This window comes from Oncorhynchus clarkii, chromosome 25, assembly GCF_045791955.1.
Source record: "Oncorhynchus clarkii lewisi isolate Uvic-CL-2024 chromosome 25, UVic_Ocla_1.0, whole genome shotgun sequence".
NCBI lineage: Eukaryota > Metazoa > Chordata > Actinopteri > Salmoniformes > Salmonidae > Oncorhynchus > Oncorhynchus clarkii.
In genome coordinates this window covers 38,983,450-39,008,620 of record NC_092171.1, presented here as the reverse complement: position 1 = coordinate 39,008,620, position 25,171 = coordinate 38,983,450, and the positions used below count along the sequence as shown (strand labels likewise).

At 44.3% G+C, this 25,171-nt stretch overlaps 2 protein-coding genes and 1 long non-coding RNA gene across 4 annotated transcripts; all 3 read right to left on the bottom strand.

The window, feature by feature from the left end:
• Window positions 1-244: 244 nt before the first annotated feature.
• On the bottom strand, window positions 245-7,460 carry LOC139383738 (uncharacterized). The gene is made up of 5 exons (XM_071128296.1): window positions 7,192-7,460; window positions 6,716-6,910; window positions 4,321-4,377; window positions 2,662-3,057; window positions 245-1,506 (listed from the first exon to the last, which is right to left on the bottom strand). Exons 2-5 carry the CDS (start codon window positions 6,816-6,818, stop codon window positions 263-265), a joined length of 1,800 nt encoding a protein of 599 aa, XP_070984397.1. The 5' UTR covers window positions 6,819-6,910; window positions 7,192-7,460; the 3' UTR covers window positions 245-262.
• A 1,447-nt stretch (window positions 7,461-8,907) lies between these two features.
• Window positions 8,908-11,602, bottom strand: LOC139384113 (uncharacterized). The gene is made up of 3 exons (XR_011628815.1): window positions 11,419-11,602; window positions 10,911-10,958; window positions 8,908-9,597 (listed from the first exon to the last, which is right to left on the bottom strand). It is a non-coding gene; the product is annotated as an uncharacterized lncRNA (long non-coding RNA).
• Window positions 11,603-14,501: 2,899 nt separating this feature from the next.
• LOC139384082 (putative zinc finger protein 286B) lies at window positions 14,502-25,025 on the bottom strand. Of its 2 annotated transcripts, XR_011628813.1 has the most exons (4): window positions 24,744-25,025; window positions 20,569-20,773; window positions 15,230-16,149; window positions 14,502-15,189 (listed from the first exon to the last, which is right to left on the bottom strand). XR_011628813.1 is itself a non-coding variant. In XM_071128725.1 (3 exons), exons 1-3 carry the CDS (start codon window positions 24,744-24,746, stop codon window positions 15,569-15,571), a joined length of 789 nt encoding a protein of 262 aa, XP_070984826.1. In that variant the 5' UTR covers window positions 24,747-25,025; the 3' UTR covers window positions 14,502-15,568. The 2 variants fall into 2 exon arrangements, 1 of the variants encoding a protein (XP_070984826.1); XM_071128725.1 differs by having other exon boundaries at window positions 14,502-16,149.
• Between the last annotated feature and the right edge of the window lie 146 nt (window positions 25,026-25,171).

The following is a 25,171-nucleotide window of genomic DNA, read 5'->3' as shown; positions in this document are numbered from 1 at the left end:
TACGTGCTAACAGATCAGGGTTGCTAACAGATCAGGGTTGCTAACAGATCAGGGTTGCTAACAGATCAGGGTTGCTAACAGATCAGGGTTGCTAACAGAACAGTTACACAGAACTGGAAGAAAACTAAACTTCCGGAGGACCCATCATCCTTCCACTCTCTCTACGTAGCAAGTACGCAAGATTACATGTGAGTAATGTGTAGTAAGTGTGAAGAGGCTGTAAGAAAATAAACTTGTTACATTATTACATTACATTATTTGTTTATTGATGTTTTTTATTCTTGGCAGAAGAACTATTCTTGGCAGCGGGTGCAGGCCAAGGCCGGACTGTCTCCTGAACTCGCCGTTTAACAGATCTGGAGATTGGAGGGATGAGAGAGTGGGAAGAAACGGTTACGGTAGAGGAGGTTGGGGCAGGGCTGGTTAAGGTAGGAGAGGTTGGGGCAGGGCTGGTTTGTGATGGCTGGGTGGAATGGGTTGTGATTACCGGTAATGGGAATGGGGAAAATAAGAAATCAAAGTGTGGTGCAGTAGGTGATATTAATGTGAGGGGACTGGACATGGAGGCTGATGGTGTTCCCAGAGGAAGGGTGGCTGAGGCACTGGCAGTTCTTGAACTCACAGGCGTCTGGTGTTCTAGGGCAACTGACCCAGAGACAGAGAGCTGCCGAAGCGCCTCCCCTTCCTCCAGGCGATCCTTCTCCATCTTGAGGCGCTCCCTCTCCACCTGCAGGCGCTCTGTCTCCACCCTCAAGCGCTCTCTATCCAGCTGGAGCCGGTTCTTCTCCACATCCAGGTGTGCCTTCTGTGTTTCATGTGCTTTTTCTAATAAATCATAAAGAGCTTGGTGGATGTGTTGGGCGGTCTGTGTAAAATGGATTTGTTGCGTTTGTGTGTCCAGGATTTGTTGGAGCAGAATGGCTTGGGGGCCTTGTGGTGTCCAGCCAGACGTGATGGGTTGGGGTGTAGAGTCAGAGTGGATGGAATGAGCTGGTGCAGGACAGGAGGTAATGGGTTGGGGAGCAAAGCCAGAGTGGATGGAATGAGCTGGTGCAGGACAGGAGGTGATGGGTTGGGGAGCAAAGCCAGAGTGGATGGAATGAGCTGGTGCAGGACAGGAGGTAATGGGTTGGGGAGCAAAGCCAGAGTGGATGGAATGAGCTGGTGCAGGACAGGAGGTGATGGGTTGGGGTGCGGTGCCAGAGAGTGCATCTGCATTGCTTGCTATTTGGGATTTTAGGCTGGGTATCTGTAATGCACTTTGTGACAACTGCTGATGTAAAAAGGGCTTTATAAAATAAATTTGATTCATTGATTGAGAGTGGATTGAGTGAGCTGGTGCAGGACGGGAGGTGATGGGTTGGGGTGGCACTGTTGGTGCTGGCCAAGGTGTTGATGGTGAGGTGGAGGGTAGCTCCTCCATGGTGACAGAGGGTAAAGCTGACTCCACAGTTCCCTCTGCTGTTGGTGGGGGACCAGAGCTGGAGATTTCTCCCTGAGAGAGACCTGGACAAGACGATTCGGTCAATATTATTTCAGATATGTTATATTATTTATCACTTCTTGTTGAAATTATTTATTTTAAATTGTCATGTTTTCCGTTGGTAAACCATTGTGGTATTATGTTTTTTAATCCAAATAAAAGAATACACTTAAATTATTCCTGGAGTGTGTTCTGTCCTTACCATTCATCAGGTACTCATTTAATACAGTCTTTATGAAATGTAATAAAGGTTGTGGCTCAGTGAAATGTAAACTTTGCTTTGCCTCATATAGGCGACTCATGAGACCACACAAACACATCTAAAAGGGATAAAATAGTGAAGTTATTAATTACACTTTGGACGGTGTATCAATACACCCAGTCACACCAAAGATACAGGCGTCCTTCCTAACTCAGTTGCCGGAGAGGAAGGAAACTGATCAGGGATTTCACCATGAGGCCAATGGTGACTTTAAAAGCATTTATGAGCGTGGCCAGCAGGTAAGCTAGCGGTTAAGAGCTTTGGGGCAGTAACCGAAAGGTCACCGTTTTGAATACCTGAGCCGAATTGGTGAAAAATCAGTTGATGTGCCCTTGAGTAAGGCACTTGGCACTAATTGCTGTTGTGAGCCTCTCTGGATAAGAGCATTTTCTAAATGACAAATTGTGAAAATTAACTACAAATTACCGCCCTCTGCTGGTGAATTGCTGTATGTGTAATAATACCATTAATTACATTGTCTAATTATGCCAGTTTCTATGCATTAAATGGGTCGCAGACTTAAACTAGCAGAGTTCCCTTTTTGGAACTTTGATGGATCTCGTGCAGTAGGCCTACATTCTACATGGCCATTAAACCCCAATCAGAAGCAGGGTTTTTGAAATATAAATTTCTTAATAATTAATGTAATTGATCTGGATATACACTTGCTTTGTAGCACATATGATAGGGCCAATCTACAAGAAGGCCTGGTTAAAGCAAATGACAAACAGCAACTTCAATAAAACATTTTAGATTACTTTTTTTTAAAGTCCAATTTAAACCAAACAATACATAGTGAAATATACCTCACATTATACAATATTGAATTATGAAATATACTGTATATAGGCCTAATGTATAATATATTAGTGTGACGCAATTATAATTAAGATATAATTACAAGATTAGCACTCACCAAATCCCAAATCAACAGGCCCTACACCAGCGTCGGTCTCTGCCATTCGGGAGAAAAGTTGCTGCTCCAGGTCGGTCAGCGCCGGCACGGTGTTGGGCCCCCCACCAGACAATGTCCGGATAGAAGAAACCTTTTGCTTGATTTGGCTCCTTATGAGATTGTACTTCTTCCGGACATCGTCACCACATCTCGCCACAGCCGAGGTCAAGGTCCCAGCGATGGTGTTCCAGGTTGCCGTCTTTGACCCCCGGGGGCGAATGTGGGCCTGGGCGCCGAAGAGGTCCTCCCAGTGCCCAAGTACCCCTGAAATAATAAGATCCTCATCTCCAGGGGTGAAGCGGTGCCTCTTTTTTTCAGTTTCCTTCTCCATTCCTTTTGGTTTTCTTCTTCCTTTATCTACATGTGAAATTGATATAAAATCAGCATCAGGTTGAGGTTTATGATTAATTCCTAGGAAACAGGCTAAACTTTTTATGAACTTACTAGTGTTCTCCATTGTTGGTCACATTAAGAAACAGTTGCAACTGTGTGGTATTTAAACCATGAGGCCCAACGGGGTGTGCTATATTTACTTAACCTTTATTCAATTAGGCAAGTCAGTTAAGAACAAATTCTTATTTACAATGACGGCCTACCAAAAGGCAAAAAGCCTCTGGCCATAATAATCCGATAGTTTGGGTCCTGAATGCTAATTAATAAGTCAAGTTAATGTACCTAATCAAGTGCACAGTAGGATTTACAATACTGCTCAGTCATAACAGGCATCTCTTGCTATGAAAGTCTACAGCAAAATGAACCAGTAAGCCCTCTCCAGAATGATAGTCTAGCTTCTATTTAGTCTGGATTTTTCACAGTAACTTTCTCAGAAATAATCCTGCTGCAACATGTTGAATAGACATTTCAACTGGTTGGTCCTTTTGAGAGGTTGGTTCTGTTTCAGAGTTAATTGTCCGATACATTTCAGACAACATTTCACTGGAGACTTTTGGGCACCCGAGTGGCGCAGAGGTCTAAGGCACAAAACCACAGTGCTAGAGGTGTCACTACAGACCCTGGTTCGAATCCAGGCTGTATCCGCACAATTGGCCGGGTTAGGGTTAGGCCGTCATTGTAAATAAGAGTTTGCTCTTGACTGACTTGCCCAGATAAAAGGTTAAAAAAAAACATTTTCATCCAATGATTGTTGTGGAATCTAACAAGTGCATTTCAATTTATCATGGACCTACATAACACAACATAAGGTTGGACACTACTACTCAATTATGTTTTTTTTGTGCTGGGATTTTCACACTCAACAGTTGACACCTTGTCGAGTCCACGCCCCGATGAATTAAAGCTGTTCTCGGGGCAAAACGCAATATTTTGTTTCGTACACTCAGTGTATCTCTTGGACTGAGTCCAGCATGCAGGTTAATGCCATTAGCCTGATGGGTGTGCATGCGTCATAAAATCACGTGTTCTTTTTCATAACATTGCTAGAATCAAGGTATTGTTTGTCATTGGGTGTTGTTCTGCCCCCTGAAGCAAGGCAAGCAGGAGGTAACATTCTAAAATGAAACTGCTGAGTGATGTCGGTTATCTACGTTGGTTTGAATTCTGTCCAGATTCTGAAATGTGGTTTAAATATGTTCCATGTGTGAGAAGACAGGAAACGCAGACCTTTCAGTAGTAAGACTTTGTGTTCTTCCGTCGCTTCTTTGAACCCTCCAGCCGGCCCTAAGTTGAAGACAAATATAACATGTTGATGGCAAATCAGGTGAGTAGGTTCCCCTGCACATGACTCCAATTACATTACAGTGGAGCCGTTCCACGTCCCATTTGGCCCAGTGGGGAAAATGGCCCGACTCTCTGATGGTGCCCTGCGGCATCCAATGTTGTATTACCACCCCCAACTGGGCTATAGTATAAATCCATTATACTTTGTGATACATAATGGGGGAAAAAATAAATAAAATAAACACTAAAAAACACCCTGCCAACTAACCACACACTCATTCAAAACACGGGACACCACCAGTCAACACACCCTGGAACTCTTCTGAAGTCAAATCTCGTATAGCCAAAAAGTTCTACGCAGCTGCCACTACAACATCTATTTTCTGTGATTTACATTCCATTTCTGTGGCACAGATGGAAACCAACCTTTCTGAATCATATATCACTCATTGGCCAATCCCTCTGTGCTGGCACAGATCTACTCACAGGGATCCTCTTAGGATCCTTGACCCATCCTCTACTTTCTTCACTGCCTCAGTATGACACCTTCTGCACTTCTGACTCTAGCCACCTCAACCTGCCTCTCTCTCACCAGACACTTCTGATGACAAGCAACCAGGGCACTTCTACAGTTGTCACAACTTTATCCACCGAAAGTACACAATCCTCCATCCCATTCCCTCATCTTGATTGGGATCTCCCTCCTACAAACTGCTATGACATGACCAGAAATGTTACACCTGAAACAGGGCAGTGGATTCAGCACAAAAGGCTCTAACAGGATAACTGATATATATCCAAACATGACTTTGTCAGGTAGAGACTGACTCAAAAAGACTGACAGTGACTCCTGTTTCACCACCGGATCTGTGTCGCACCAAACACCAGGAATTTAAACTTCGATTGCTCCACCTCCACACTACCCCAGAAAATCACTACTTTCAATGGTGCCCCGTTCCTAAGAGCAAAGCAAGAAACAGATCTTGACCCAAGTTGAATGACATGGACCGCCTGCTCCCTCTGGTCAGAAGAAAGAAACATCACAAGTCCACTACAGGTTACCTTCACTGACTCAACTGCATCTAACTCCTTTCCCACCCACCCTGAAACCACAAATGGTTCTGCCAAAAGGTAAGGACGCACTTTCTCCCCCAAAAGTCACTCCTACTGGTCCAGACTCTTCTTTATCATGTCCATTGACGCCAGGCTCCGTTTCCAAACTTTTCACCACACCTCACTTAACTCGCCCTCATTCACTTCCATTTCACCTACAGAACTCAGTCTGGTGTACGGCTCACTCTGTTTGCACATGACACCAATCCTCTTTGACACCCCATCTCCACCTTTCTCAAATTCAACCTCTGCTATTCTCTTCGACCTCTTATTTCTCCCCCCGCCATTCCTCTCCTTCCTGCTCAGAAATCCACCTTTGTGTGTCTGTCCCAATAGTCCTCTTCTCCAGACTTGACTTGCGGCCCAGTGACATTCAGACGTAACTCCATCTCATAACCTCCGGGCGGCAACATTTTGGGAACATGAGCAGTGACCACACTGAAAAAAAAACAACCCCCCCAGACTCAACTCTTTTCTACTCGTGTCGGAAAACCTTCAGCTCTGCGCTTCTTTCGTCTCTCTGACCGCTGGACCTCATTCAACACACTTCCCGAATCTCCAATCAACAAAACTCTATCCTACCTTGTTAAGTGTGTTCAGGTGCGTTTGCCGCACCCACTAACTGACCACACCTGATCTTAATGAGTGATTATTTACTTTGAAATGGAGTCTGTTTGAATAGGCTAAAATGAACAGAGCAGTGGACTAATTCCAGGAATAGAGAGCAGAAGATCATAGGTTATAGTCACATTGATGCGGTGCCATCATGATTAATACCCCTATGTCCTATCTGTGCTTGGAGATCACAACAGGTAACCCAAACTAAGCTAGCAGTGTTAAGTCTTATTGAAATATGTTCTCAGAACGTCATTTAATTACCTTTAAATAACATTCTGAGAATGCAAATTATAGGTTAATAAAACATCCCATGACAACATTCTGGGAACCATAGTAAAACGTTCTCAGAACGTCCCTGCAATCTAGAACAGGCGGAATGTTCACTTCCATTCTCAGAACGTTTCTTTAAAAACGTACCAGTTTTTTTTTACCAGTCAGGAAACTTTTGGCTTTGTTCCCAGAACCAATAACATACATTCACACAACTTCCAAGGAACCACATGTGCTAGCTGGTTTAAGAGCAGGTGTTCATATAATCTTATTCATTATGATCTTAAAGTGATCCTACAAATTGCCCTACTAGCAGACTGTGAAAACAGGCTTTTACCATGATACACAAATGTTTCAATCTCTTCCTCCTTTACTTCATCTTTAATGTTGACATTCAGCCCCAGTGTTTGACTGCAGTCTTCCTGCTTCACTGATGCCATCTCTGGAGCCTGCTGTTCACTCTGTTACAATCAGGACCCTCAGATTTAGGTACGGTAAAGGAGAGTGGCAGGCAGGGTTTGTTTTCACCATCCTAAAATAAGACCAGACACGCATCCCAAGTATAAAAAAATATGAAATGACTACTATGTAATACAAATAGCTGCTATTAACTTGTATGTTGGATTTGAGAGGAAATTCTCTCTGGTAATCTCTGATTATAAACATAAGACCAGGGAAAAAAAAGTGTGAACACTGAAAATATTTGAATGCCTTCTATTTTAAGCACTGTACATAACCCATACAACATGTAAATTAATCAATACATTATGTTCTTTCCAGCCGTGCAATGGGCTGTGGATAGCCTGCACTCACCATGATATGACCAAGCCTTAGCGACTGACATCAAGGCTCCTGTGTTGCTAACTAACGTTAACTAGCTACAGTAGCTAGTCGACAGAGACGCTGTATACTAAATTAGCTCATATGCGTTCAATCAAAACAGAATCATAAAATTGCATTTAGCTCGTTATTCGTAAGCGAAATAAACGGTTTCTGAAGTATCGAAACGTCAAAAAAACAGAGCATGAAGATCCAAAACAAAGAAACGCGGCAAAACTTCCTCATATGTCTTCTTCTGTCTTCATTAGTAACGTTTGGTGACCAACAGCAAGTGTTTACTGCCACCTAACGTCCGGGAAGGTAATGTGGGTTAATTACCAGTTCCGAATCATACCACCAGAGAGCAATAGTGATTTACACCTTATTACAACAAATCACATTTTAAGTCACAAGAGCCAGTGTCTTTAATACCAGTCTCCATTATATAGTTACTAGTTTGTTCATACAACCATCTGGGCAGAAATTCTGACAGTATTGCTTTTATTTTACAGAAGACAAAACATTAACCAAAGCAAAAGGTACAGAACATGTTCTTAAGCTCAGTTAATGTCAAAACATTAAACTATCAAATGTGCGCCATTTCCCTAATTAGTTCACTCTTTTTCTATGAATTGTGCGTGTGTTGTGTTGCCTGGCTACCCAAACTCCTTGCTCGGACCAAACGCTACGCCAAGCTCACGGATCTCTGCAATGAGTCTGGATCAGACCTAGGAGTACCACCTGACAATTTCTAGACCGTATGATCCTGATCGGTTAGAGATCAGCCAATCGCTGACGACTTTGTTTTGTTCAACACTCCCTCATTTTGACGTCGCCACAAACAAATGAAATGACGGCAGTCTCAGACTGAAGTACGTAGCGAACGACAGAGCAGCAGAATAATTCAGTTTCAGTCATCAGGTAATATACCTGCTGGAGCGCATACGTGGGTGGGTGCTGCTATGGTGACCAGTGAGCTGAGATAAGGCGGGGCTTTACTTAGCAAAGACTTATAGATGACCTGGAGCCAGTGGGTTTGGCGACGAATATGAAGCGAGGGCCAGCCAAAGAGAGCACACAGGTCGCAGTGTTGGGTAGAATATAGGGCGTTGGTGACAAAGCGGATGGCACTGTGATAGACTAAATCCAGTTTGCTGAGAAGAGTGTTTGAGGCTATTTTATAAATTACATCGTCAAAGTTAAAGATCAGTAGGATGGTCAGTTTTACGAAGGCATGTTTGCCAGCATGAGTGAAGGATGCTTTATTGCGAAACAGGAAGCCAATTCTAGATTTAATTTTGGATTGGAGATGCTTAATGTGAGTCTGGAAGGAGAGTTTACAGTCTAACCAGACACCGAGGTATTTGTAGTGGTCCACATATTCTAAGACAGAACCGTCCAGAGTAGTGATGCTAGACAGGCAGGCAGGTGCGGAGAGCGATCGGTTGAAGAGCAACAGAACAGGGTTGCTAACAGAACAGTTGTGCGGAACTGGAAGAAAACAAAACATTCCGGAGCACCCATCACCCTTCCACTCCCTCCTCTCCGTGGCAAGTACACAAGACTACATGTGAGCAATATGTATAGTGTAGTAAGTGTGAAGAGGCTGTAAGAAAACAAGTTAAACACTTGTTGTATTTTATTTGCATTTGTTTCTTGATGTTTGTTGATGTTTTTGATTCTTAGCAGTGGGTGTAGGACAAGGCCGGACTGTCTCCTGAACTCGTCGTTTAACAGATCTGGAGATTGGAGGGATGAGAGAGTGGGCAGAAACGTTTAAGGTAGGAGAGGATGGGGCAGGGCTGGTTAAGGTAGGAGAGGTTGGGGCAGGGCTGGTTAAGGTAGGAGAGGTTGGGGCAGGGCTGGTTTGTGATGGCTGGGTGGAATGGGTTGTGATTACCGGTAATGGGAATGGGGAAAATAAGAAATCAAAGTGTGGTGCAGTAGGTGATATTAATGTGAGGGGACTGGACATGGAGGCTGATGGTGTTCCCAGAGGAAGGGTGGCTGAGGCACAAATCCTGTATGTCCAGGATTTGTTGGAGCAGATTGACTTGGGAGCCCGGTGGTGTCCAGCCAGACGTGATGGGTTGGAGAGCAGAGCCAGAGCGGATGGAGTGAGATGGTGCAGGACAGGAGGTGATGGGTTGGAGAGCAGAGCCAGAGCGGATGGAGTGAGATGGTGCAGGACAGGATGTGATGGGTTGGAGAGCAGAGCCAGAGCGGATGGAGTGAGATGGTGCAGGACAGGAGGTGATGGGTTGGGGTGGCACTGTTGGTGCTGGCCAAGGTGTTGATGGTGAGGTGGAGGGTAGCTCCTCCATGGGGGTAAAGCTGACTTCACAGTTCCCTCTGCTGTTGGTGGGGGACCAGAGCTGGAGATTTCTCCCTGAGAGAGACCTGGACAAGAGGATTCGGTCAATATTATTTCAGATATTTTATATTATTTATCACTTCTTGTTGAAATTATTTCCTTTAAAATGTCATGTTTTCTGTTAGTATGGCATTATGCTTTTTCATTCAAATAAAGAACACACATTGGTCTCTGAGTAGCTACACACGTCTGGAAGCGATACGCAGCTAACAATGACTATACTTGCATTTATGGGCGGATACGTTTGACTGAAACAAAAAAATATCACAACATTCTGAATTGTTCTGAAATGTAATACACAAAAAAAATGTCTGTTGGGGGAAGGATGTTTTTGGTATATTGGATTTTGCATGTAAATACATTGTTCAAAATTAATAAAAATGTGGGGATGTGGCTGAACTTTTGGGCCCAGACCCAGGCCTCCTCTATGACACTATAACCTTCGGTCTGTAGTGATGTCATTTGATGTTCTGTAATATGAGTCATATTTCGATTTCAAAAACAACCGTTTGATTAATAACATTGTAAACATGATGACCAAGAAGCTAAGATTTCACATTTAATTTTTCTACAGAAAGATATCGTGCATTTCTCGAAGCAGTAGGAAGCAGATTATTCAGTCAACCTTTTTATCCGTTCTTGATTATGGCAATATTATTTATCAAAGTGCAGATACTACTCTTGGACGCCATCTACCATAGCGCCCTTCGTTTTGTTACACGTGACAGTTTTGATACTCATCACAGTAGATTAGCATAGACATAACGTTTTATTTAACTAGGCAAGTCGGTTAAGAACAAATTCTTATTTACAATGACGGCCAAACCTGAACGACCCTGGGCCAATTGTGAGCCGCCCTATGGGACGCTCAATCACAGCCGGTCGTGATACAGCCTAGATTCTGCGCCATTCGGGAGCCCAACATCAGTCAAAACCTCTCAGAACAAGCCATGGTATTAAGAACAAGATAAAAACGAGCAATTTACGATTCACCACATGGCAGTTTCTTGTCATTGTTGCTAGCTATCTGGCCATCCAGAACAACAGCCTTCTGCAAGCTTAGTTTTCGTGACGTTGTCAACTAACCCGTCTATATAAACAACGCTTTACGAGCTGAGCACAATGGTCTACCTTTATAATGGTCTTACAGAACGTAAAATAAGGTCTTAGGCTATTAGTACATTTTTGGTTTTGTTGTAATTAAAAAACATTTAAGACAGTGACGTTTCCGAAATTTCTGGGGTTCTCTTTCAGATAGTGCGGGTGGGTGCTAGGTCGTGCCTTATGTTAAGTAAAGGAGGCTGGAGCACCACTGTGTGAGAAGAAAGGAGAAACATACCGTTGAGTAGTAAGATGTTCTGTTCTTCCGTCTCTTCTTTTAGCGGATCTATGGCGAAGAAGACAAATGTAAAATGGTTGATGGTAAATCAGGTGAGTAGCATGAGACATCATCTAGGTTACCTCTTTCAGTGAAACCGGAGCCTTAAGCCTTGTCAGTTCACCTGGGCCTAAAGCAGGGGTGGGCAACTCCAGTCCTGGAGGGCCTGATTGGTGTCAACATTTTTCTCCATATCCTAGCAAAGACAGCTGATTCATCAAATGGCGCTCTAAAATGAAGATCATGATTAGGTGATTATTGGAGTCATGCGTGTTAACTGGGGAAAAACTGTGACAACAATCCGGGACTGGAATTGCCCACCCCTGGGCCTAAAGGGACGTAGATTAAATGTGCTGATCTAGGATCAGGTCTCCCCGTCCATATAATCTGATTCATTATAATATAAAAGGCTAAACTGATCCTACATCAGCACTTCTACTCTGAGAATGTGAAAACATATTTTTTTTACCATGATACACAAATGTTTCAATCTCTTCCTCCTTTACTTCATCTTTAATGTTGACATTCAGCCCCAGTGTTTGACTGCAGTCTTCCTGCTTCACTGATGCCATCTCTGGAGCCTGCTGTTCACTCTGTTACAATCAGGACCCTCAGATTTAGGTGCGGTAAAGGCGAGCAGCAGGCAGGGTTTGTTTTCACCATCCTTAAAAAGATTACACATTCTAAGTAAAAACCTGAATGACTTATGTAATACAAATACAGTACTTTCAGTAACTTTTTTCATTTTTTTTTTGTTAGACTGAATTTAAAATGGAATACATTTAGATTGTGTTAAGGCCAGTGACAAAACAATACCCCATAGTGTCAAAGTGGAATTGTGTTTTTTGAAATGCTTACAAATTAGTTAAAAATGAAAAGCTAAAACGTCTTGAGTCTAATTATTCAACCCCTTTGTTATGGCAAGCGTAAATAAGTTCAGGAGTGAAAACGTGCTTAACAAGTCACATAAGTTGCATGGACTCACTCTGTGTGCAATAAGTGTTGAACATGATTGTTTAATGACTACCTCATCTCCGTAACCCACACAGACAGATAATTGTAAGATCCCTCAGTCGAGCAGTGAATTTCAAACACACATTCAACCAGAGATGTTTTCCAATGCCTCGTAAAGAAGGGCACATATTGGCAAATAAAATAAAGAGACATTGAATATCCCATTGAGCATAGTGAGGTTATTAATTACCCTTTGGATGGTGTATCAATACACAATACAAAGATACAGGTGTCCTTCCTAACTCAGTTGCCGGAGAGGAAGGAAACCGCTCAGGGATTTCATCATGAGTTCAATGTTGACTTTAAAACAGTTATAGAGTTTAATTGCAGTGATAGGCGACTTTCCTGCAACCAAAAATAGCCCGCATCCGTCAGTGTTTGTTCTGTAGTGTCATCCAGTGCCCGGGAGTGTTGCCGCGTTCACATACTAGTCGAAACTCGGAAATGTTCGACTTGCTATATTCGTTAAACACGGCACGTGTATAACTACATCCAGTCGTACATTTCCGAGTTTTCTAGTTCTGATTAGTATTTGAACGCGCCACGTAATGTGGGTAAATGCCCAGTTCCTAATTATATCACCAGAGGGAAATATCGCTTTAAACCTGACTACAACGCTCCCATTTTCTGCAGAAAAAAGTAATGGAGTTACTGACGTTGTCAACGTTTCTCCCTTCTTTTCTGTGTATAATACATTCGCATTCAAAGTATATTTTTTTCTTGACATGAAAGTGTAGATTAGAAGTATTTTACAATATTTTTAAGTGAGAGGTGAAAACTAGTTTTTTTTAAAACAATGTAAATGAATGTGCTTCTGTTTAACAAATAAACAGACACCTAATATGAGAGTACAGCTGTTGTTTCACGACTCACCATAACATAAACTCCTGCGAGGTTCAAACAAAGATGGAATGAAACTCTCAAATCCACTGCACTTGAAAATTGCTGGCTAGAAGTTCCTTTGGCGAGGTCAAGTCAATTCAAGGGGCTTTATTGGCATGGGAAACATATGTTAACGTTGCCAAAGCAAGTGAGGTAGATAAATATACAAAAGTGAAATAAAACTAAAAATGAACAGTAAACATTACTCACAGAAGTTCTCCTAAGTCTCTAGATATGAGAGTCCTCAATAGTGGTCTGAGTTCAACATCCTGGTCCTCCTGTGCATGCCACACCCCTCTCCCATTGTACTGTATGTACCCTGGGGTCCAAATTGATTGGATCCCTTGATAAAGATGAGCAACAAAAAAACCCAGTTAAAATAGATAATACAAATGCAGAGTTATATTGTATGCTCTGTTTAACAAGTCATACAATAAATACATCTGAAACAGATAAGGGTCAACATTATTGAATCCCCTGTTTTCAATAGTCCAGCACCCTCCTCACCTTTCCCGACAACGACACCGAGCCCTTCTTCTAAAAATATTTTATGAGATTGGAGAACAAAATTAGGAGGAATCTTAAGACCATTCCTCCATACAGAATCTTTACAGATCCTTCGTCTGAGCTTATAGACTGACTGCCTTCTTCAATTCAAACCACGGCTTTTCGATGGGGTCCAGAGACTGAGAAAGCCATCGCAAAATGTTGATTTTTCAGGTTTTATTTGTCACATGCACAAGTACAGTGAAATGCTTAACATGAACTTGCAAGCCCTTCCCAACAGCGCAGTACTCAAAATCAAAACATGGGGCGGCAGGGTAGCCTAGTGGTTAGAGCGTTGGCCTAGTAACCGGAAGGTTGCAAGTTCAAACCCCCGAGCTGACAAGGTACAAAATCTGTCGTTCTGCCCCTGAACAGGCCGTCATTGAAAATAAGAATTTGTTCTTAACTGACTTGCCTAGTTAAATAAAGGTAAAATAAAACAAAAAACAGACAAGCAATGTAAGCTACACTACATGATAAAAAGTATGTGGACGCCCTTCAAATTAGTGGATTCGTTTATTTCAGCCACACCCGTTGCTGACAGGTGTAAAGAAAAATCTGCAATCTCCATAGACAAACATTGGCAAAAGAATGGCCTTACTGAAAAGCTCAGTGAAAAAACGTTATTAGGCTCTAAAGACTGAGTGATATATCAATGCATTTCTAGCATTTCAATGCATTGATACGATAGAGGCAGGAATATGTTTAGTGTAAATTGTCACATGACCAGAGCTGTTTACTTCCTGGTTGCACCATGAGAAGAAGAGGTTTGGTCACTTAATGAAAGCACTTCAGATGCAATGCGGAGAAATCGCTTTGATTAAATAATGGCCTCAGTTCATGTCACTGACGACACACTTTGTAAGATTAGGCCCATCTTCTCTGAGCTCAATCAGTCATACAAAGTCATGCCATTTCAGGAGTGGATGAGAGCATGATCCGATACTATGGCTGGCATGGATGTAATCGATTCATAAGTGGGCTGGGATATATAAGAATGTTGATGACTGCATAGGTACCATCACATTATCTCACCATTATCTCACCATTATCTCACCATTATCTCACCATTATCTCACCTAGTATTCCATGAACATTAAAAAAAATAATGATAATTTCAAAGGGTCACTAATGATTTTTATATTTTCATGTCTGGGAAAATGTGGGATTAAATGGGTTTAACACCCATGAGTTTGGAATGAGATGTTCGACGAGCAGATGTCCATATACTTTTGGCCTTGTATTGTATATACAGGATCAGTAATGGCTCAGAGAGTTCCTGCTCTATTGCTCTGAGTAGGAACTATCAGTCTCAGGAGAAATTTTAAAAAATTCCCTTGTGGTTTACTGCTGCTCTCTCCACTCCTTCAGGCTGGGTCATTCCCTCATGTCCCCGCTACGCGCTGGAGCTCCCTGTTAGGTCATTCCCTCATGTCCCCGCTACGCGCTGGAGCTCCCTGTTAGGTCATTCCCTCATGTCCCCGCTACACGCTGGAGCTCCCTGTTAGGTCATTCCCTCATGTCCCCGCTACACGCTGGAGCTCCCTGTTAGGTCATTCCCTCATGTCCCCGCTACACGCTGGCGCTCCGTTAGGCCATTCCTCCTGCCCCTGATCCATGCTGGTTGGGCTCCTCGTCCTCTGTGCGTAGTGGTCAATAACAGCTTGGAGGGACGGCATCCTCGGCAGACAGGGTCAATGTTGGGACTGTGTAGGTACCTCTCCATGTCTTCGACAGTGTTAGAGAGGAGCTTCCTGCCTCTCCATGTCTTCAACCGTGTTAGAGAGGAGCTTCCTGCCTCTCCATGTCTTCAACAGTGTGAGAGAGGAGCTTCCTGCATCATCATAATTCTCTGTCTCTGTGTAGTTGAGTTCGGATCTGTACGGGCCCCTCCGGACAAGTCAGTTAAATTACACATACCCAAGACCCAATCAGATCCGACCGATCTATATGGGCCCTTCCGGACAAGTCCGTTAAATTACACATACCCGAGACCCAATCAAATCAGATCCGAACCAGACCTGTAACATTATTCAGAATTCTGGATCCAGATCTGCTCATGTCCCGGATCAGATCGGTTCTCGGGTATTCCGGGTACGGGTGGATTCGTGAAGACCTCTTGTTCAGATTATGTTTTGAAGCACGTCACACAGTCAAGCAGGAATATGGCTTCTGTCCTAGGTGTGTATTCTCTGGTGGCGTATTAAGTTACTCAGGCTAAAGTAATTCTGCCCACAGACAGAACAGTGGAAAGGTTTCTCTCCTGTGTGCACTCTCTGGTGACTGATTAATTCAGATGTTGTAATGAAACTCTTCCCACAATCGGAGCAGGAGTAAGGTTTCTCTCCGGTGTGTCTTTTCTGGTGACGCCGCATGTTACCATGTTGAGAAAAACTGTCTCCACAATCGGAGCAGGAGTAAGGTTTCTCTCCAGAATGCGTCCGCTGATGTTGTTTAAAGTTACTTACAAGAGAGAAACACTTTCCACAGTCAGAGCAGGAGTAAGGTCTCTCCCCTGTGTGAACTCCCCGGTGAGTGGTTAAATGAGTTGACGTTCTGAAGCACTTCCCACAGACAGAACAGGAATAAGGCTTCTCCCCAGTATGTTTCCGCAGGTGTCTTTCAAGATATGATGGGAATGGGAAACTCTTCTCACAGTGTGGGCAGTGGTTAGACTCCTTAGCTTTGCTTTCTACACGGTGTTGCGCTCTGGACGTTTCAACTTCAACCTTAAGTTCAGCGTAGTCAGGTCCTTCTCCTGTGTAAATGACAACAGAAAAACAAGCAAGTCATTTGCCTAATTTATAACTCAAGTTAATGCACCTAATATATTGCACAATATGATTTACAATACTGCTCGGTCATAACAGGCATCTCTTGCTATGAAAGTCTACAGCAAAATGAGCCAGTAAACCCTATCCAGAATGATAGTCTAGCTTCTATTTAGTCTGGATTTTTCACAGTAACTTTCTCAGAAATAATCCTGCTGCAACATGTTGAATAGACATTTCAACTGGTTGGTCCTTTTGAGAGGTTGGTTCTGTTTCCCAGTTAGATGTCCGATACATTTCAACTGGTTGGTCCTTTTGAGGGGTTGGTTCTGTTTCCCAGTTAGATGTCCGATACATTTCAGACAACATTTCACCGGAGAAGATTATGGCCAGCTCTCCTCCGATGGTTCCATTTAGTGCCGCCTCTTCCTATACTCAAACTACAAGCTGCGCATAGGGCCTTGCAGCCGCCAGGGTTGCGTTTTTAATACGAACTCAGTCTGTTGAGATTTATTCAAAGTAGAATACTCGAGGTGTAATTTCAAAATTTGGTAGTGCATTGGCAGTTTTCCACTTACGTAAGTCATTCAATTAACCCATGTCAGCTGACATGTTTTAGATTGCTAGGTAAGGTAGTCTAGCCAGATATCTAAACCTTGTAGTAACCATCACCTCCAGGGGGGGGCACATCACTTTTGGTAGTCACTCTCACACAGATATAATAGAAAAATGTGCAGAATTGAAGGAAATTAGCTTTAGAACTCCTACATTTTGGGCCTCCAGAGTGGCGAGCGGTCTAAGTTACCAGGGGCGTCACTACAGACCCTGTTTCGATCCCAGGCTGTATCACAACCAGGCTGTGATCGGGAGTCCCATAGGGCGGCGTACAATTGGCCCAGCGTCGTCCGGGTTTGCGGAGGGTCTGGCCGGGATGCAACGTCAACAGTGAAGAGGCGACTACGGGATGCTGGTTGCAAAGACAAAGCCATATCACTGGCCAATAAAAAGAAAAGATTAAGATGGACGAAAGAACAGACACTGGACAGAGGAACTCTGCCTAGAAGGCCAGTATCCCGGAGTCTCCTCTTCACTGTTGACATTGAGAGACTGGTGTTTTGCGGGTACTATTTAATGAAGCTGCCAGTTGAGGACTTGTGAGGCGTCTGTTTCTCAAACTAGACACTCTAATGTACTTGTCCTCTTGCTCAGTTGTGCACCGGGGCCTCCCACTCCTCTTTCTATTCTGGTTAGAGACAGTTTGCGTTGTTCTGTGAAGGGAGTAGTACACAGCGTTGTACAAGATCTTCAGTTTCCTGGTAATTTCTTGCATGGAATAGCCTTCACTTCTCAGAACAAGAATAGACTAACGAGTTTCAGAAGAAAGTTCTTTGTTTTTGAGCCTGTAATCGAACCCACAGATGCTGATGCGCCAGATACACAACTAGTCGAAAGAAGGCCAGTTGTATTGCTTCTTTAATTAGCACAACAGTTTTCAGCTGAGCTAACATAATTACAAAATGGTTTTCTAATGATCAACTAGCCTTATAAAAATTATAAACTTGGATTAGCTAACACAACGTGCCATTGGAACACAGGAGTGATGGTTGATGATAATGGACCTTTCTGTACTTCTGTAGATATTCCATTTTTAAAAATCAGCCATTTCCAGCTACAATAGTCATTTACAACATTAATATTGTCTACAATGTATTTCTGATCAATTTGGTTGTTATTTTAAAAATGGACAAAATGTTTTGCTTTCCTTTCAAAAACAAGAAAATTTCTAAGTGGCCCCAAACTTTTGTATGTTTTGCCCACTTAGGGGCCCACTTACGAGCTTAGCACAATTGTCCACCTCTATCATGGGCCTACATAGCCGTAAAGTAAGGTGCTAGACCATTATTCAATTGTGTTTTTGTTGTAATTTGTGTGGGGGGGGGGGGGAATGCATGCCCCAGTGACAGGTGAATGCCATTAGCCTGATGGGTGTGCATGTATCATACTCCCCGAAACGAGGCATTCTAAAATTACATTTTAGAATGCCTCGTTGGTTTGAATTCTGTCCAGAATCTGAACTGTGGTTTAAATATGTTCCATGTGTGAGAAGAGAGAAAACACAGACCTTTCAGTAGTAAGACTTTGTGTTCTTCCGTCGCTTCTTTGAACCCTCCAGCCGGCCCTACGGTGAAGAATAGAGATGTGACTTTTTAATTTTTTTTATTTAAAGGTTTAAACAGTATTTTTTATTTTTTTAAGGTTTAAAAGATACGACAAACATAATAAAATGGCATGCAAAAGGGTCCAGCATATGAAAACTAATGCAGTTCAGTCTACCGCAGTCATCGCTACTCCATCCCCGGGTCTCACGGTGTGTCCTTCTCAGATTTGCATTCCACCACCTTCTCCTTTAACTTCTCAAAATATCGCCACCATACAGGACTTCGCTGCTGTCGCTGGCCTTTCTCTGACATTTACCCAACTGTTAACAACGATGACGTAGTGGTGGAGAGCCAACTACAAAATAATAGATTCCCTTGCACGTCAACTCTCAGTGTCAACTCCCATTTCTAAGTGCCAAGATTCGAGTCAGCTAGAATCCAAAGCGAGTTAGCAAGGGACTGAGAGAGAGGGTAAGGGAACAGGCAGGTCGGCCACCAGACAGATAAGAGACAGAACTGTTCACTAGGACTATCTATCGGTAATCAAGATCTGTCTCTCACAACTTCAGTAAAACAGGATCCTAACATCAATGAATACATTAGGATATTCGACATGCAACAGATCGAAGACTGAACATACACTCACATTAGCGAAGAGAAAGAGCAGGTGAGCCAGCGTGAGGGAGAGAGAGGAGGGGTAAGGCAGGCCAGCGTGAGGGAGAGAGGGGGGGCAGGCAGGCCAGCGTGAGGGAGAGAGAGGAGGGGGTAGGGCAGGCCAGCGTGAGGGAGGAAGAGGAGGGAGAGAGAGGAGGGGGTAGGCAGGCCAGCGTGAGGGAGAAAGAGGAGTGAGAGAGAGGAGGGGATAGGCAGGCCAGCGTGAGGGAGAGAGAGGAGGGGGTAGGCAGGCCAGCGTGAGGGAGAGAGAGGAGGGGGCAGGCAGGCCAGTGTGAGGGAGAGGAGGGGGTAGGTAGGCCAGCCTGAGGGAGAGAGGGGAGGGGGTAGGCAGGCCAGCCTGAGGGAGAGAGAGGAGGGGGTAGGCAGGCCAGCCTGAGGGAGAGAGGGGAGGGGGTAGAAAGGCCAGCGTGAGGGAGAGAGGGGAGGGGGTAGGCAGGCCAGCGTGAGGGAGAGAGAGGAGGGGACAGGCAGGCCAACGTGAGGGAGAGAGGGGAGGGGGTCGGCAGGCCAGCCTGAGGGAGAGAGGGGAGGGGTTAGGCAGGCCAACCTGAGGGAGAGAGGGGAGGGGGTAGGCAGGCCAGCCTGAGGGAGAGAGGGGAGGGGGTAGGCAGGCCAGCCTGAGGGAGAGAGGGGAGGGGGTAGGCAGGCCAGCCTGAGGGAGAGAGGGGTGGGGGTAGGTAGGCCAGTGTGAGGGAGAGAGAGGAGGGGGCAGGCAGGCCAGCGTGAGGGAGAGAGGGGAGGGGGTAGGCAGGCCAGCCTGAGGGAGAGAGGGGAGGGGGTAGGCAGGCCAGCGTGAGGGAGAGAGGGGAGGGGGTAGGCAGGCCAGCGTGAGGGAGAGAGGGGAGGGGGTAGGTAGGCCAGTGTGAGGGAGAGAGAGGAGGGGGCAGGCACGCCAGCGTGAGGGAGAGAGGGGAGGGGGCAGGCAGGCCAGCGTGAGGGAGAGGGGAGGGGGTAGGTAGGCCAGTGTGAGGGACAGAGAGGAGGGGGCAGGCAGGCCAGCGTGAGGGAGAGGGGAGGGGGTAGGTAGGCCAGCGTGAGGGAGAGAGAGGAGGGGGCAGGCAGGCCAGCGTGAGGGAGAGGGGAGGGTGTAGGTAGGCCAGTGTGAGGGAGAGAGGGGAGGGGGCAGGCAGGTCAGCGTGAGGGAGAGGGGAGGGGGTAGGTAGGCCAGTGTGAGGGAGAGAGAGGAGGGGGCAGGCAGGCCAGCGTGAGGGAGAGAGAGGAGGTTGTGTGATAAAATTTAGATCACCGTGCAGTTGTCCATTTTTTCGAAACGTTAACGATCCCAATGTTGTTCAAACGTTACGCGTCAAGTGAAGGAGACAAATGTAAAATGTTGATGGTAAATCAGGTGTGTAGCATGAGACATCATCTAGGTTACCTCTTTCAGGGAAACAGGAGCGCTAAGCCTCGTCAGTTCACCTGGACCTAAAGTCACACAGATTAAATGTGCTGATCTAGGATCAGGTCTCCCCGTCCATATAATCTGATTCATTATGATCTAAAAGGTTAAACTGATCCTACATCAGCACTCCTACAGTTCTACTCTGAGACTGTGAAAACGTATTTTTTTACCATGATACACAAATGTTTCAATCTCTTCCTCCTTTACTTCATCTTTAATGTTGACATTCAGCCCCAGTGTTTGACTGCAGTCTTCCTGCTTCACTGATGCCATCTCTGGAGCCTGCTGTTCACTCTGGACTTTACTGTTACAATCAGGACCCTCAGATTTAGGTACGGTAAAGGAGAGTGGCAGGCAGGGTTTGTTCTCACCATCCTAAAATAAAGATCAGACACGCATCCCAAGGAAAAATATGAATGAAATGTATGACTATTATGTAAAACAATTAACTGCTATTAGCTGGTATGTTGGATTTGAGAGGACATTTTCTCTGGTAATCTCTGATTATAAACATTATATGCATATCAGAAAAGTGTGAATGCTGAACAGATTGTAACGGCTTGTATTTCAGGGTTAGGGCTTCAGGCATACTGTACACAAGCTCTCGAGAACCCAAGGGGATTCAAGGTGGCTTACAGCTGGTCCTTGTATTGGGTTCTCAGCAGATATTAAGGAGGACAGCTGGCTCCATATGAACTACAATCCCAACGATGTTTTAACATTTAGAAATGTTATTCATCCTCGCTAGCGATACGGTTTTGGAAATCTTTGGAACTTAACTGTTATAAATAACATTTAAAATACAAAATATACTCTTACTGTGAGCAGTTTAGCAAAGTTGTACCTGGCTTCAGCTTCGACACATCCTCTCACCTTGTGCTCGCATTTGGACCATTCCATTCCACATTTCTGTCTGGATTGCATGCGTTTTTCAAAATAACCCTAACCTAAACTGCATACAGGAAGTGTGATTTTTGTATTAAAAAAATTATTTCTCGCTTATATGAAAATAAAGTTCCAAATGTCTCCAAAACGTATTTGCTTTTAGACAGAGCATTTTGCGCAGCATCGGGAATTTTGTCTCATAAGGCTAAAGAGGACATCTAGGTGTTTTTACAGACACTAGAGTCACTGTCAATTGTATTGGTTTTCACAAAAAAACGTCCGTGGGAAGCCAAAGTGAAATACAATTCTATTAGAAGTTACTGTTCTGGTGGGAAGGACGGTTGGTCATTATGACAGGTAGAATTTAATACAAAATATCTAAAGGATTGTATTATTAAACAAAGTTTTCCAAATGTGGGTCTGTTTTAGACCCTCTTCCTCTCTGCTTACCTCATATGAAAATAAAAGTCCTGCTAGCGAGACACATTTGGACTAAAACATGATTACATGTGGGGACTTGTATGACAAAGGTAAGGATAAAGTGGTTCTACAACAGACCCATGTTTGGAAAGTCTGTTTAATAATAGGATCCTTTAGATAAAACCAGCAGCTTCCCACCCTGCATCCCACCCTGCATCCCACTGCTGGCTTGCTTCTGAAGCTAAGCAGGGTTGGTCCTGGTCAGTCCCCTGGATGGGAGACCAGATGCTGCTGGCTTGCTTCTGAAGCTAAGCAGGGTTGGTCCTGGTCAGTCCCCTGGATGGGAGACCAGATGCTGCTGGCTTGCTTCTGAAGCTAAGTAGGGTTGGTCCTGGTCAGTCCCCTGGATGGGAGACCAGATGCTGCTGGCTTGCTTCTGAAGCTAAGCAGGGTTGGTCCTGGTCAGTCCCCTGGATGGGAGACCAGATGCTGCTGGCTTGCTTCTGAAGCTAAGCAGGGTTGGTCCTGGTCAGTCCCCTGGATGGGAGACCAGATGCTGCTGGCTTGCTTCTGAAGCTAAGCAGGGTTGGTCCTGGTCAGTCCCCTGGATGGGAGACCAGATGCTGCTGGCTTGCTTCTGAAGCTAAGTAGGGTTGGTCCTGGTCAGTCCCCTGGATGGGAGACCAGATGCTGCTGGCTTGCTTCTGAAGCTAAGCAGGGTTGGTCCTGGTCAGTCCCCTGGATGGGAGACCAGATGCTGCTGGCTTGCTTCTGAAGCTAAGTAGGGTTGGTCCTGGTCAGTCCCCTGGATGGGAGACCAGATGCTGCTGGCTTGCTTCTGAAGCTAAGCAGGGTTGGTCCTGGTCAGTCCCCTGGATGGGAGACCAGATGCTGCTGGCTTGCTTCTGAAGCTAAGTAGGGTTGGTCCTGGTCAGTCCCCTGGATGGGAGACCAGATGCTGCTGGCTTGCTTCTGAAGCTAAGCAGGGTTGGTCCTGGTCAGTCCCCTGGATGGGAGACCAGATGCTGCTGGAAGTGTTGTTTGGAGGCTCATGAAGAGGCACCTTTTCCTCTGGTCTAAAAAAATATTCCACTGCCCTGTGTAGGGTGCCGTCTTTCGGATGGGACGTTAAACTGGTGTCACTAAAGATCCCATAGCACTTATTGTAGGGGTGTTAACCCTGGAGTCCTGGCTAAATTCCCAATCTGGACCTCATACTATCATGGTCACCTAATCATCCCCAGCTAACAATTGGCTCATCCATCCCCCTCCTCTCCCCTGTAACTATTCCCCAGGTCGTTGCTGTAAATGAGAACGTGTTCTCAGTCTACTTACCTGGTAAAAATATATACAGTGCCTTGCGAAAGTATTCGGCCCCCTTGAACTTTGCGACCTTTTGCCACATTTCAGGCTTCAAACATAAAGATATAAAACTGTATTTTTTTTGTGAAAAATCAACAACAAGTGGGACACAATCATGAAGTGGAACGACATTTATTGGATATTTCAAACTTTTTTAACAAATCAAAAACTGAAAAATTGTGCGTGCAAAATTATTCAGCCCCTTTACTTTCAGTGCAGCAAACTCTCTCCAGAAGTTCAGTGAGGATCTCTGAATGATCCAATGTTGACCTAAATGACTAATACCAAGACCTGGCCGTCCCTCTAAACTTTCAGCTCATACAAGGAGAAGACTGATCAGAGATGCAGCCAAGAGGCCCATGATCACTCTGGATGAACTGCAGAGATCTACAGCTGAGGTGGGAGACTCTGTCCATAGGACAACAATCAGTCGTATATTGCACAAATCTGGCCTTTATGGAAGAGTGGCAAGAAGAAAGCCATTTCTTAAAGATATCCATAAAAAGTGTTGTTTAAAGTTTGCCACAAGCCACCTGGGAGACACACCAAACATGTGGAAGAAGGTGCTCTGGTCAGATGAAACCAAAATTGAACTTTTTGGCAACAATGCAAAACGTTATGTTTGGCGTAAAAGCAACACAGCTGAACACACCATCCCCACTGTCAAACATGGTGGTGGCAGCATCATGGTTTGGGCCTGCTTTTCTTCAGCAGGGACAGGGAAGATGGTTAACATTGATGGGAAGATGGATGGAGCCAAATACAGGACCGTTCTGGAAGAAAACCTGATGGAGTCTGCAAAAGACCTGAGACTGGGACGGAGATTTGTCTTCCAACAAGACATTGATCCAAAACATAAAGCAAAATCTACAATGGAATGGTTCAAAAATAAACATATCCTGGTGTTAGAATGGCCAAGTCAAAGTCCAGACCTGAATCCAATCGAGAATCTGTGGAAAGAACTGAAAACTGCTGTTCACAAATGCTCTCCATCCAACCTCACTGAGCTCGAGCTGTTTTGCAAGGAGGAATGGGAAAAAAATTCAGTCTCTCGATGTGCAAAACTGATAGAGACATACCCCAAGCGATTTACAGCTGTAATCGCAGCAAAAGGTGGCGCTACAAAGTATTAACTTAAGGGGGCTGAATAATTTTGCACGCCCAATTTTTCAGTTTTTGATTTGTTAAAAAAGTTTGAAATATCAAATAAATGTCGTTCCACTTCATGATTGTGTCCCACTTGTTGTTGATTCTTCACAAAAAAATACAGTTGTATATCTTTATGTTTGAAGCCTGAAATGTGGCAAAAGGTCGCAAAGTTCAAGGGGGCCGAATACTTTCGCAAGGCACTGTATATATATATTTTGTATCAAATTCCCCCCTCTCATTTTGACCAACCGTCATGCCCACCAGCACAGTAACTTGAAATAAAATTGTATTTAACCTCTGGCTTCCCAAAGAGGTTTTTTGTGCAAACCAATACAATTGACAGTGACTAGTGTACTAATACACCCGCGTTACTAAACAGACCTAAGAGACGTCCAATGACTCAACGTAAAGATATGGCATTTGAGTCATGATTGAGGGTTAACTGTACACAACCCATACAACATGTACATTGAATAATACATTATTAACTTTCCAGCAGTGTAGTGGGTTATGGATAGCTGGCACTCACCATCGTGATTTGAGCAAACCTTCAGAGATTGACATCAATAAATGCTCCTGACTGTATTCGCTAACTAGCTAACTAGCTACCGTTAGTAGTTATGAGAAATGATGTACACTAAATTAACTCAATCAAAATCATAAAAGTGCATGAAGTTGAGTTGCAGACTAGATGACGCTCGTTATTTGTACGCTAGCTAAAGGTTTCTGAAATATAAAAAATATGCACTTGAAGACACTAAACAAAGAAGCAAGGTAAAAACTTCCTCATTGGTCTTCTTTGGTCTTCATTAAGGGAATTTGGTGACCAACTGTAAGTGTTTACTGCCACCTAACGTCCGGGAGGGTAATGTGGGTAAATTGCCAGTTCCGAATCATACCACCAGAGGGCAATACTGATTTACACCTTATTACAACTACAGACCAATTGTCTTTTGA

Excerpts from the sequence above, each read along its gene's own strand:
- LOC139383738 (XM_071128296.1), bottom strand. The coding sequence starts at position 6,818 with ATGGCATCAGTGAAGCAGGAAGACTGCAGTCAAACACTGGGGCTGAAT. Across the intron at positions 3,058-4,320 it reads CAAAGTCTTACTACTGAAAG|ATAAAGGAAGAAGAAAACCA; the intron begins GTCTGCGTTTCC and ends TTTCACATGTAG. Across the intron at positions 1,507-2,661 it reads GCCTGTTGATTTGGGATTTG|GTCTCTCTCAGGGAGAAATC; the intron begins GTGAGTGCTAAT and ends CGTCTTGTCCAG.
- LOC139384082 (XM_071128725.1), bottom strand. Across the intron at positions 16,150-20,568 it reads TGAAACATTTGTGTATCATG|GAGAAGGACCTGACTACGCT; the intron begins GTAAAAAAATAC and ends TCATTTACACAG.